Raw genomic sequence first — 14,317 nt, forward strand, 5'->3', positions numbered from 1 at the left:
ACCTATTTTAAACCTTATTATTAATGGTGCAATGTTAACAGGAAGATAGATTGTGTAAATTTGAAAACAAAATGCCAAAATGCCTAAAAACACCAAAGCCGACAACATCCCTATAACAGCAGGCCAAAGGGTCTTTATGCCTTGAAATATCGGAGCCATGTCACGTGAATAGTCATTTAAATAATTTATATCAATGATATTTATAGCCATATTGGTTTTTTAACTGTTATTCGAATGAAAAAAAGAAAGATTTTCTGTAACATTATTATGATGAATTATCAAAAATGTGTAAAACTATTTGTATAAAAAAAAAACAGTTAAGATAGTAAGTATAGTGTTTATAAATAAATATTTCCCTGTTGCTAAGATAATAATGTCCAAAAATATGCGCAATGATGTGTGGGCTGTCAGACTAACCATATTTTGAAAAATGAATGAAAATTAGGAAATATAATAAACCAGTTATTGTAATGTACATTTAGCCTGACGTAGGGTATGATAAGAAATGTATCTTTTAAAGATTTAGAGTTTTCTTAAACTGTAAGTAAAAGACCATTGCCTTGTTTCTTGAAGTTTTTTGATGAATACATGGATGATTGGATGATGAAATAATATGAGATTTTTTTTGATAAGTATCATCATACTTGACCTTGAAAAATCAAGGTCAAAATGTAGATTTGATACTTCTTTTTCGTGGTTTTATGTTTGTTTTTTTTTGTTCAAGGCAGATGATATTCATCATGGTTAGGTTGTTAACATAATTATGATAATTATCAAAAAAGTGTAAATTTAAACTTTATTGTTAAAAAAAAAAAAAAAAAAAAAAAAAAAAAACAGTTAGATAGTATGCATAGTATAAGTCGAAAATATCTCCTTGTTGCTAAGATGAGAATGTCCAAAAATATACGTAATGATCTTACTAACCGATTCTTAAAATGAAAATAAAGAAACTTAGAAAATATAACAAATCATTGAATGAAATTTACACGTAGGGTATGATAAAAAAATGCATTTTTAAAAGGTTTAGAGTTTTCTTAAACTGTATGTAAAAGACCATTGCTTTGTTTCTTGGAAATTTTAGATGAATACATGGATGATTGGATGATAAAATGAGATGAGATATTTTTGGTAAGTATCATCATACTTGACCTTGATAAATCAAGGTCAAAATGTAGATTTGATACTTATTTTTCTTGGTTTTATGTTGTTGTTTTTTATTTTGATCAAGGCAGATGATATTCATCATGGTCAGGTTGTCAAAAAGATTTTAAAACAAAGATGTTATTTTTAATTAAGGAAGATAAATGTAAACTTTGTAAAGTTAATCATTTAGATAAAATAATATATCGACTTTGTATTACTTCTGAAAATAGATCTAAAATATAACTAGTGTGTTGAAATTTCACAGAATTTGGTCAATTGAAAATTTAACATGACTAAGAGCGAAATGATATTAGCTTGTTTTCCAAAAACAAGAGTTTAAAAATGAAGAAAGTAAAGACAAACTGAAAATAAATGCTTATCTGAATATATTGTCATGGACATAAGTTACACACAGCATTATTTGAAATTCGTATAGAAGGATAACGAAAAAGTAAAGACTGAAACGGCGAGAAAAGATGGTCATCTGATAATAAAATGAAAAAAAAAATTACATTATAAAATTAAAAATGAGTAAGGGAAAAAGGATTAAGTTGCTTTTTGTAGTTTATGTCAAGAAAACGTCCTATCACGTGACAATAACATAATGTATGTGGCCTACTATTTATAGGGAGTGTCGGCCGGCCTAAAATTTAATGAGAGCTGTCGACCTTGAGGGCTTTCTTATTGCCCTCGTCGACAGACTCTGAAGAGGAGGAAACAGCCAGTGAGCTTCTTGCTCTGGATGACATCCGGCTCATACTGGCTCTTTGAGACGACATGCGGCTCCTATTTCGTTCAGCGTCTGCCTGTCTATGGCTGATACTGAGTCGCACTCTTTCCTGAAACTGGTGTTCGGCTTCGTTTTTTCGCTGCTTGCATTCAGTTCTAAAATATATCAAATAAAATTGTGACAATTGAATGTTATCAATGTCGTTGAGTAATGAAGATTGCATATATAAAATTATGTGTGTTGTGATGTAAATGATAAAGTATCTGATGTGACATAAATGATAAAGTATCTGGTGTGATGATAATGATATAGTATCTGGTGTGATGTAAATGATACAGTATCTGGTGTGATGTAAATGATATAGTATCTCGTGTGATGTTAATGATAAAGCATCTGGTGTGATGTAATTGATATAGTATCTGGTGTGATGATAATGATATAGTATCTCGTGTGATGTAATTGTTATAGTATCCGATGTGATGTAAATGATGTATTATCTGATGTGATGTAAATTATATAGTTTCTGGTGTAATGTAAATGATATAGTATCTGATAAGATGTTAATGATATAATATCTGATGTGATGTAAATGATATAGTATCTGATGTGATGTAAATGATATAATATCTCGTGTGATGTAATTGATATAGTATATGATGTGATGTAAAGGATATATTATCTGATGTGATGTAAATGATATAATATCTCGTGTGATGTAAATGATATTGTATCTGGTGTGATGTAAATGACATTGTATCTCGTGTGATGTCAATGATATGATATCTGGTGTGATGTAAATGATATAGTTTCTGGTGTGATGTAAATGATATAGTATCTGATGAGATGTAAATGATATATTATCTGGTGTGATGTAAATGATATAATATCTCGTGTGATGTAAGTGATCTAGTATCTGGTGTGATGTAAATGATATAGTATATCGTGTGATGTCAATGATATGATATCTGGTGTGATGTAAATGATATAGTATCTGGTGTGACATAAATGATATTCTATCTGGTGAGATGTAAATGATATAGTTTGTGGTGTGATGTAAATGATATAGTATCTGGTGTGATGTTAATGATATAGTTTCTCGTGTGATGTAAATGATTTAGTATCTAGTGTGATGTTAAAGACATAGTACTGGTGTGAAGTAAATGATATAGTATCTGGTGAGACATAAATGATATAGTATCTGGTGAGATGTAAATGATATAGTATCTGGTGTGATGTAAATGATATAGTATATGGTTGGATGTAAATAATACAGTATCTGTTGTGATGTTATTGATATAGTATCTTGTGTGATGTAAATGATATAGTATCTGTTGTGATGTAATTGATATAATTTCTGTGGTGATGTAAATGATATAGTATCCGGTGTGACATAAATGATATAGCATCTGGTGTGATGTTAATGATATTGTATCTGGTGTGATGTAAATGATACAGTATCTGGTGTGATGTTAATGATATAGTTTCTGGTGTGATGTAATTGATGTAGTTTCTGGTGTGATGTAAATGATATAGTATCTGGTGTGATGTTAAAGACATAGTACTGGTGTGAAGTAAATGATATAGTATCTGGTGTGACATAAATGATATAGTATCTGGTTGGATATTAATGATATAGTACAGTCGACTCCACTTATAACGAACTCGCTTATAACGAATTATCGTTAATAGCGAACTAAATCTGACATCCCCGGCCGATTCCTTCTTTATTTTACATTAAATCACATCGCTTAATACTAACTCGCTTATAACGAATTTTCGGCTATAACGAACCATTTTATCAAGCCCCAAATGACGGAAAACATGTAAATTTCCTCGGTTATAACAAACTGTTATAATTGAATTATCGGGATATGCTCGATTAGGATCAGTACATGAATAACGAACGCTATCCGATGATAATAATATCGAATGGTTGCACAAGTTAGTTATGGCTGCAGGACATAAAGATTTTGATAAAATGTTCTCACAACATAATTTCCTACTTCTTAAGGAAAATTTGTATTTCGCACCCTCAGTTGATTGCTGTAAATACCCAATAATTACCAAATGATCGATTTTTTTTGTTTGCAATATTAACCAAACAATATAAACAAATAGCAAAAGAATAAAAATGGTAATCACTTTTATAGACAAGTACTACATGTACATGAATAAATACATAAACCATGTTCATAAAATATTGTTCCATTAAAAAACCGCTGCAGTAAAATACCGGTTACACCGGTAACCAGTTAAAAGTATGGCTTTTTCATGAAAAATTTCGCCATCCAAACAAGTCAGCAAGTTGTTGCTACTTCGCTTGTAGCGAACTTCGGATATAACGAACGATATTTTAATGTTGTCCCATTGAATTCGTTATAACCGGAGTCGACTGTATCTGGTAATATGTAAATGATATTGTATCTGGTTGGATGTAAATAATATTGTATCTGGTGTGATGTAAATGATATTTCACTGGTGGGAAGTAAATAATATTGTATCTGGTGGAATGTAAAGGATATTATAGCATAAAATCGGCTATTTTCCCCTATTTTTCCCATGTTATAACGGGACCAAAACCATGTGTTAACATAGTCACGCGCTCTTGTTATAGCCAGGTTTCACCTATGCGCAATACATACAGGGCCAAGCAAACAAACAAACAAAAAATGACGATTTGGCCTGTTTGCCGAAGAGTCATGTGCTCTTGTTATATTGAAATTTATTGATTCGAGGGCCTCAGTCGCATATTCAAGTAACTATGCCGGAAAAACGGCGTATGGACATCGGTGCTAAATCTTGGTTGTCGCCCTTTCTAAGAAACGGACAGTTGTTAATGTAAACAAATACAGTAGAATCTACCTGTCATTCAGTTTAAAACTCCGATTAACTTACAAAACTAGATAACACAAAATTAACATGAGAAAATGTTTTTTTATTTATGTCAATGTTGATAAATGCTTTTTATATTTCTTTGATAGAATAATGCTTAGTGCCTGATTTTTTTATAAACTTGTTTGCTTGAAAAAAAAACCGATTCTGATGTCACTGATCTTTTTTCTACCGTCAATCTGAAATCATTCTAAGAATTTCTGAGGGTCATGTTTTGTCTTGGGTAGAGTAATGTTACATTTTTTTTCTTGAGATAATAAATTTCCAAAGGCCAAGCTTTGTTAAATTAATTAAAATTCAAAATTTCGTTCGATTCCGAGAATTTTCAAAGTTGTTGGCCCCGGAAAAATGAAACGCATACGTAAAACATAGAGTTGGATAAATACCGTCCAAGCACAATACTTTAATGTAATTGTGTTTTGTATAAACTATACATCACGAATCTGTTTGAAAATTTTATGCTATAATAGCGTCAACGCACGTTTATTTCGTGTTATAAAGTCTGCAGAGTCCCTCGGAACTGTTGGAGCCCTCGCCCTACCGGGCTCGGGCACCAACCGTTCCTCGGGACTCTGCAGACGTTATAACACGGAAAAACGTGCGTTAACCCTATTTTGTATAGATCTGGTGTGATGTAAATGATATAGTATCTCGTGTGATGTAAATGATATAGTATCTCGTGTGATGTAATTGATATCGTATCTGGTGTGATGTCAAAAATAAAGTGTCTGGTGTGATATTAGTAATATATATTGATGTGATGTAAATGATATATACCTGGTGTTATGTAATGATTTATTGTCTGATGTGAATTGATGCTATTAAAAAACATGTGTTATGTAAATAATATCTTTTTTAATGATAGAGATCATATCTAAAATGTATAATGATTATGCGAAATATAAAACTTTGTAATTATTGTCTGAACATCAGGTCTACGAAAACACACATTCCTTTAAAGAAGGTAAATTCTGTTATTGAACGTACGTGTATATGTAATCAAACGGTTGTTACGCAAAATAAGTGAGCTTACTTTTTTCTCTGGTGCTCTCTTGCCAGTATTTTCTTTTTGGATAACTCCTCATTTCTTTTGGCCTCGGCTTTCTCTTGCCGAGCCTCACATGCTAGGCGTATCTGTTAAAAATGTAACAAAATATTAAAGGCAAACTCAAACTTTCCTTTTGAAACTTCTCAATTTTGTCTAAATTGTATATAATCATAGTAACAATATAAAAAAAATATAAAAGTCCAAAGTTTCAAATCTTAGACTATTGGCTATTCCTTACGTTCCATATAGTGCCGTTGTTTGTCTTGTGAATTTATAGATGTTTTTAATCAATACACATATTCGTCAATACTCGGCTAATCTCGTTTTTTTCTCTCGTTAATTATATAGCGTTAATGGGATTTAGTTCATTTGTAGCTTTTGTTTGCCGGATATATACATTGGATTAAATATAACTTTATGTTGCAGATTTAATATATCATCTTTTAGTTGATGTTGAAGAGCAAATTTCAAATGGCTTTTACACTTACTATTCTAATTACATTTTGTACGTATGTTATATGAACCTCAGTCTGGACAAATTAACAAATCGTTTATTAAGGAAATTTTGACATTTTTATATACTGACTAAATAGCAAATAGTGCAGTTACATAGATATATCTTATCAATACATATATAATTTTCAAATATACATCAGAAATATTTCCAGGCGGAAGCATAGAAAGTATGTTGTATTCAAAAATACAATTTTCAAACATACATCAGATATATTTCCAGGCGGAAGCATAGAAAGTATGTTGTATTCAAAATATAAGATTTATACTTACAGGCCCGTCAGCTGTCTTTATTGGCGGCAATATCGGCTTCATCACTATCGGTTTGCAGTCTACCTCAATGGTAAAAGACTCTCCGCCACGTGATTTTCTATGCTCATATTGAACTTAAATAGAAAGAGTATTGCCAATGAATTATCTTGTTAAATAAAATAAAACAAGTTTTGTCTTCTCAGTACGCAGTTTCTTCTCTTTAAATATAAGTTTGACGAAAATATACTTACAAGCAGGAAACATATATTCATATATTTTCTAACTGTCACAAAATGCGAGCAAGGTGTGTGTTTGTGCGTGTTTGCGTGCGTGCGTGCGTGTGTGTGTAATTCTTACCTAGCGTTGGTGTGGGGGCGCGGCTTGCTATAGCCTTCTTTTTCTTTTGACGTCTTTTCTCCTTCCTTTTGGCTATCCAAGTTGAAATGAAACCAAAACAACTTGGAAGCTTCATCTTCTTTTTCTTCTTTTTCTTGTCATTTTCCTGGTCAGTTTCGTTAGAAGTGGTCGCAATGTTATCATTTTCTGCTTTTACATCTTGAATCTTTTTTATCAAGGTCTTCATTTTCCTACAATTGAAGAGGAATCCCGAGGGTGATAGTATTACAAATGTGGTGCAGCTTACATCAATTTCATTCAAAGGTTTTTCAAAAATGTACAATTCAAATTCAACAAATAATGCTCTTCGATGTTACCAATCCTTCACATGAAAAGAATGAAATCAACCCGGAATATCTAAGTACCAAATTATAATTGACAACAAAACTATTCGGAATAATAATCTTAAGCAAGAACGTGAACTGTCAGGTACAGTAACAAATAAGATACACTTAATGTCATTTTGTTCTGTATCTTTACATACATATTGTAAATTTGATATAGATTTGTGGATTGCACCTGTAAGCTTGGACTTACAATCTTAGCTTAAAAAAGATACAACTCACTTAAACCACTTTATAGGCCATTTTATTGGGAAAGCCAGAATTATTGAATATTTTCTGTGAAGTACAAAAGCATGCTTGTTTCATATCTATAAAAAATAAAATATAGATATATCCCTCACATTATTGTCAAAACCCGCACGAGGCATAACGAGGACGTAGACATGTAACAAATAACAAATACACCGTGTATATCCAGTAACGTCGGAATGTAGTCAACTCATCATTTTCACGAAATTAAACAATTTCGTGGAAATAATCTTGATGATTGATAAAGAGTAATGTCTTTGCAGCCGTATGCAGCTATTCATTTTTTACAGTTCGGTTCTATAAAAAAATATGTTGGCCAGTTAACTTACCGCGTTGGAAATCCTGCCAGGTATCGGCCATTTATTGCACAATTCTGCGTTACTTATTGCACGAATCGTGCGTAATTTTCACATTCCAGCGTTACTGGATATACACGGTGAAACACATAATATGCATTAGATATAATATAAGTATAAGTCAAGATATTTGCATCTGTGATTAATTTATAATCATTTTAGTTAGTTATAAGTAGTAGATCTACTGAAGTATTATGCTAAGCACAAGGGTGGAACTCGAACTTTACCTTATTTCCCGCCTCGTATTTCATTTTCGTGTCTGTACAAACTACCCCTGTATTGGTTGATACATCCATTGATTCTCTATGATTTTCCTCTTTGTCTTCTAAACTCATACTTATATCAACTGCCAGTTGTCCTGCTTCCTGCTTTGGTGTATTTGTTAACTTGACTTCCTCCTCTTCTAATTTCTTCGTCCCCTTGAATTTGTTTTAAAAAACATCCCCGATATCTAGGTTTAAAATCTGTTCCCGGGGCATTGGGGTAACTTGAAACCCCTTTTAAAAACCTTTTGTCGGGTACAGGGAAAGAAAATTTTGGGTTTTCCTGGCCCCCTTGGGACGTAAAAACTTTTTACTTCTTTTTTTTGCCAACATAAAACTGTTGTTCCAAAAAGTTTCTTTTTATCTGCCCTCACTGGGGGAATGATCCGTACCATCTGAGGGCTCAACTCTTATGACTCTCACCTTATGCGAGGACATTTTAGCTAATGGCAAATTGCAGCGCCCATCATGGATCTCTGTCTGTCCTCATTCTGGTATTGCTAGGAGACGTTGTCAAATGACGTCGTTAAGTGACGTCATCTAACTGTTGGAAAACATTTGAAACATGATTATCACACACCTGTGCCGATTTTGAGACTCCGTAAATATGGTATTGCACGGTCGTGCATATATTGTGACGTCATTAGCGTTATACAAACATAGTGTAAAGACGCGCTAAATGTAACTAGCGTTAAAGTATAGGCGCGTCAATGAAAAATGACTCTTAATATTTCACTTTAAACGGTATTGATTTTGGGTATGTGATAAATAGAATATTAAATTCGTGTAAGTTCATTACTGAATATATTGCAATCGTTGAATAAAATAATATTATGCTCGCCAAAGGCTCGCATAATATAATTTTAATCAACTCGTGCAATAAATTCAGTATTGAACTTATACTGGAGTAATGGACACGAATTTAATATTCTATTTATCACAAACCCAAAATAAAGACCATTTAAAGTGAAATAAGAGTCATTTTTTATTGACGCGCCTATAGTATAACGCTTACAATTAGCGCGTCTTTACACTATGTTTGTATAACGCTAATGACGTCACGTCAAAATATATGCACGGCCGTGCAATACCATATTTACGGAGTCGCGAAATCGGCACGGGTGTGTGATAAATTTCAAACTTACATGCAAAACAAACAAATATCCTCTACTGTATATAATCAGTTTCATTTAAACGGAAAATTGAAATGAGAACCGCATTTTAAAACCAGTAAGACAGGCATTGTTTGTTGCCGTTTGAAGATTAAGATTTACCATTTCATATGTTGTTCATCCGTTCGTTCGTCTGTCTGTCTGACTGTCATTCAGTCGTTGCTATAACAAATTCATATTATAGCATATAGTCATTATAAAGATAAAGATTAAAAAAAAATTATCAACATGACTAGTAAAACTTTTAAAGGATGCTAACGGTTTATTTAGCGTGCGCCTTTAACACGGGGGAGGAAGTGTTACACAAGGGATGGAGTTCTTATGATAACTTATTCAGGAGTTTTTGTGATAACTGTCACGGAGTTCGTTGGAAAACTATTGTATATTCTGCAAAAACACTCGTAAAAAATGGTAATTTTCATCTTTGAAAAGTGAGTTTTAGGTGCTAAATTAAACTGCCTTTACAGCTGGAATGTAAATTTTTGAGTGAAAGCATCAGTGTTTTTTCTCTCTTTATTGGGAAGAGGCCTTTTGATTTTAGGAAAAATTATCACTAAAATTGCTGATTTGGGAAGTACAAAAGCTGGTTTAAGTTTAGATTTTTGGGAGAACTGCATGATTTTAAAGAAAATTTCAATTGGGAAGAAGCCTTTTTTCGGAGTCTGTTTAATAAGTAGAAAAATCACTAAGCATATACTATTGGAATCACCCTACTGTAGTAATTTTAAATTTATTTCTCTTATGAATACAGAAAATGTTACAGAAATTCGTAATTTATGTATAAATTTACACGTTTTATTAAAAGTCAGCAAAATATCGATTCACTGTAGATTTGCCAATTTTACATGTAGATATAGAGAATAACATGTTACTGTCTTTTGATATCAATTTTATCAGGCGAGGATTATATGGGCTAGAAAGGGCGAGGCTTGACAAACCCTTTCTGCCCATATCAGCCGAGCCTGATAAAATTGATATCAAAAGACAGTAGCATGTTTTCTATTTATCATGTAACACATAATAACTGTCAAAATAACAAAATAATCTACTTTTAGATAGCGAATTTCGTTAAAAAGGGGGAGTTTTGTTCAAAGAAATAATTCTTGAAAACAAATTCCTCCGCCCCTGAAACCTAAAATTTGTAATTGGAGGCCATTTCTTCTTTCGACTCGGATAAAAGATACAACAGAATGTAGGCCTAATACAATAACATTCTTACCTTTAATTTAAACATCGATCCAAAAATCCGCTTAGAATCACATAAACTAAACTTTACTGCAATTTTTGTCTTGAATTGTCAAATCACATGCAAAAGTTCACGATAATTTCAATAAAAAAAAATCAAATCGGCAATCAAACACAAGCTACACAAACATGCGTCTTATTTTTTAAACGAAACAATTTGTTCACTTATTAAATAATAATCCGGCGAAATAAAGTAAACATTTACAAGTTCTCAAAGAAAATCGTCTAGTTTGTTTGTTATGATTACATGTAGCCTATAGTGTGACGTGAACATCGATGATGTCATTTGCAATATAAATTATGACGTCACTTAATTTAGTTGGTGCTAAAACTATTCGCTATCTAATTTATTCGTAATTGAAATCGAAATAATAAAATACGAAATATTTTTAATTTAAGTTCAAGTATCAGTTTTAAATTGAAAGTGTTATAAGACTAGAACATGTTAAAGTACAAAATAGCTCTTAAATATGAAATGATATAGAGTATTCATGAACAAAAATAAAAAAAATAAAAAAACGTTCCTCCTTGTTGCAAATAATCTTTACCCAGAATCAGATTAGTTTCAACATTATAGAAGATATAAAGAACATTGTTAACACTTCTAAAATATACATTTCCTTGCACTATTATATAACATAGTTCATGACTGGAGGAAATTAAAAGTATTTCCTAAAGTCACATTTTATCCAATCTAATATTCAAGCAGTGCAATAATGTCATTTTAAGAATCTAAGACGATTACTCTGAACGCCGAATAAATGGTTGCCTCAGAAATAAAAAAGTACTTAACACATTTTCTTGAATATGTTAACAACCATATATTACGAAACCGCCATATAACTAAGGAATAATAAATTGCTTTACCATATAGTTTTACAAATTCCTCATGTGGCCAGACAATGTGTCTATTAAGCAACTGTCATTTTGTCTGATTTGTAGTAATTCATAAATAGTCTAGGTCAAATCTTAATCTTGATACATAGTTAACGTTATTTTTTGCTGCAAAGTCACAATAGAAGTGAATTTATTTCGCCTAAAATGTCCTTGAAAAACATTTCCTCTTTTACTTCTGATTTAGAACGGTCATAACAGCATCCGGAATAAGTTTGCAATCCGGAATTTTCGCAAACTCAACTACCCTTTTGAATATAGTTTCATTACAAAAAGATAAATCAAACAGTAATTTGGATGAAAATAGACGCTTATTTGCCTTTTATATATTGATAGCACAATAGTTTTGCTCAAAGTGTGGCCTCCCATGCTCTTTTTCCATACTCCCATTGGGTTTTACACGTCCCATGGGCTCCACAGTGGGTTATAAACCCCATTTTCACTTTACATGTGTTGAATATATAATACTTATAATAAACTTGTATTCGCTTAGAATGCGACAATTTATTAATATATTGGAAGAACTGGAGCATTGAGTTTTCTTTTGTATCGCCGGCTTTATTTGCTATAAATTGTGTTAGCTACATTTGTATTTGTTTCTTTTATGAGTTTGGATTCCATCTTCTTATATGTATATGTATTAATTTCTTATAAAGACCAGCTGGGACACTTAAAACAGAAATAATTGCAAGAGATTATTCATAAATATAATAATAAGAAATGTATTGAAAAACATATTTGTGTGCTGATCTTAGCCCGATTTGAAACACTTTTTAATTTTGGATCGTTTTTCACAATAAGAATAGTTTTTCTGAAAACGGCATGAGCAAATAATCTGAAATTTTGCAAACAAGTTAAAGGTCTAGATCTGCATCATATGAAGTATTTATCTCGAAAATTTATATGCCAAAAAAAACTTCAATGGACAGAAGTAGTAAGGTGACGCCATATGGGGCGATGCTTCTACAAAATAAGAAGAGTATGGGAAAGGTCAATGCAATCAGATGCTTACGTGTTGGATATTCAGTAATTTATTGAATTCATTGTAGTTTATATGCCGTTTTCGATTCACCATTTTGTTAGATATCAGGTTAGTAATTAAACTTCCTGTTTGTAATTAATTACACAATTTCGTAATTTGATTTACACTTTCTCTTGAAATTTGGCTGAGAATGAGAACAAGTTTGTAGCAAAAAAACATTAATATCTTTGCGTTGTACAATTTCCAACAAGCTGGTGTTACTTTGTAGCAAAAATTTACTAATAACACAATTATAACTAAAACATGGAAAAGTAAATAAAGAATTAATAGTAAAATAATATAAAAAAAATAAGTTAAATTTTAACTACCTTCACAATCAACTAAAATAAATTCTGTATCAATTATAAGAATATCTCGCCTTATTTGATATAACTAAATAATAAAACTTTATTTCAGATAGAACAAAATTCGTTTTTCTTTAAATTTAGATTAAAGGGTCTCTCGCCAAACATATTTTATCAATTTTAATAGATTTTACACATACATTACAATAAACAATATAAAAATGTGTTTTAAGATGTCCTTATATGAGAACTATGCATGATACAAATTCAATTCAATGGTAGATAACTCGAAAACAACTCGATGGTCTTCGCATAAAAAAATCCTTACAAGTCATTCTGACATAAATTAGATCAATTTCTGCCTATAGCTATAATTTAATGTTATTGTAGAATATGCCTTAGATAGAAATATGTAATTACTATCCGAAAGACGCGCCCTGAAGCTAGTGAAATATATCCTGATTTTAATTAACAAAACTATATAGTTTGTTGCTTAAAGCCAATAATTATTCAAAATAATTTCATTGTATAAGTATTTTGCGAAACATCCCTTAATTACATCATGCGACAATATTGTTTTAATTTAATTTCAGTGTAAAATAGTCATATATAATACTCTACATTCTCTTAATTACATTTCTTAATTTTATTTCTTTCAATTTATATCTATCTGTCACTGTTATTGCAGTTATCACCAACAGCCAAAAAAGAAATTAAATTAATAAATGAACGAATAAATAAGATAAATAGATAAATTATTGAATAAGATAAATAAATTAATTAAATTTGTAATACGTAGTAATACATAAAATTGACATTTCTTTTAGACATGGTATGGCATGCGTCTTCACAATAGTTCAGTCGTATAGAGGTGCTTAAGCTCTTTAAAGAGAGCATCGGATAAGTATTCCAGGGGTCGCTGGTTAGATCCTCGGTCTAGGTATAATTTCTCAGTGACATCTGATCTCGAACATTGATTCTACGTGTCATTTGTCTTTCACCGGTTATTCAGAAATCACATGCGATAAGTTAGTTTCACGATTCAGAACACTATTTAGGTGAGAAGATGTGTAAGAGGCCGGATAGCTCAGTCGGTAGAGCCGCGGTACTGTATTCTGAGGGTCCCGGGTTTGAGTCCCGGTCAGGCTGCACATTTGCCCACCTTGTGACATAAGTATTGTATAATAGTTTAGGGACCTTCCTGCTGAAAATGTGTCAGAAAAGGGTATAGCGACAGAGAAGGGTATAGCGACAGGAATATCATGTTCAGATGCTCGTTCAATGGTTATCGTTTTCTGGGGTTTCATAATGTGACAACAAGGAACGTGTTTTTACCTTTGCCTATGATAAAAAAGAACATCAAATCACTCGGCAATCTGAAATATACCCTTCGTACAAATCAGATATCATCTTATTTCGATACTCTTTCTATTACTATTATTGTCGCACATGGATCACTTTTGGAGAAAATGCTTTTTAGTGGTTAATTATCCA

The 14,317-nt window shown here is 31.7% G+C and overlaps 1 protein-coding gene across 1 annotated transcript; it reads right to left on the reverse strand.

Moving 5' to 3' along the window:
- Window positions 1-305: 305 nt before the first annotated feature.
- On the reverse strand, window positions 306-8,324 carry LOC132725648 (putative autophagy-related protein 11). The gene is made up of 5 exons (XM_060710826.1): window positions 8,151-8,324; window positions 6,936-7,165; window positions 6,600-6,712; window positions 5,799-5,899; window positions 306-2,028 (listed from the first exon to the last, which is right to left on the reverse strand). The coding sequence occupies exons 2-5, from the start codon at window positions 7,159-7,161 to the stop codon at window positions 1,794-1,796; spliced, it is 675 nt and encodes a 224-aa protein (XP_060566809.1). The 5' UTR covers window positions 7,162-7,165; window positions 8,151-8,324; the 3' UTR covers window positions 306-1,793.
- Window positions 8,325-14,317: the final 5,993 nt, after the last annotated feature.

The sequence above is a fragment of the Ruditapes philippinarum genome, unplaced genomic scaffold (assembly GCF_026571515.1).
Source record: "Ruditapes philippinarum isolate M1 unplaced genomic scaffold, ASM2657151v2 ctg133_1_1_1_1, whole genome shotgun sequence".
Classification (NCBI taxonomy): Eukaryota; Metazoa; Mollusca; class Bivalvia; order Venerida; family Veneridae; genus Ruditapes; species Ruditapes philippinarum.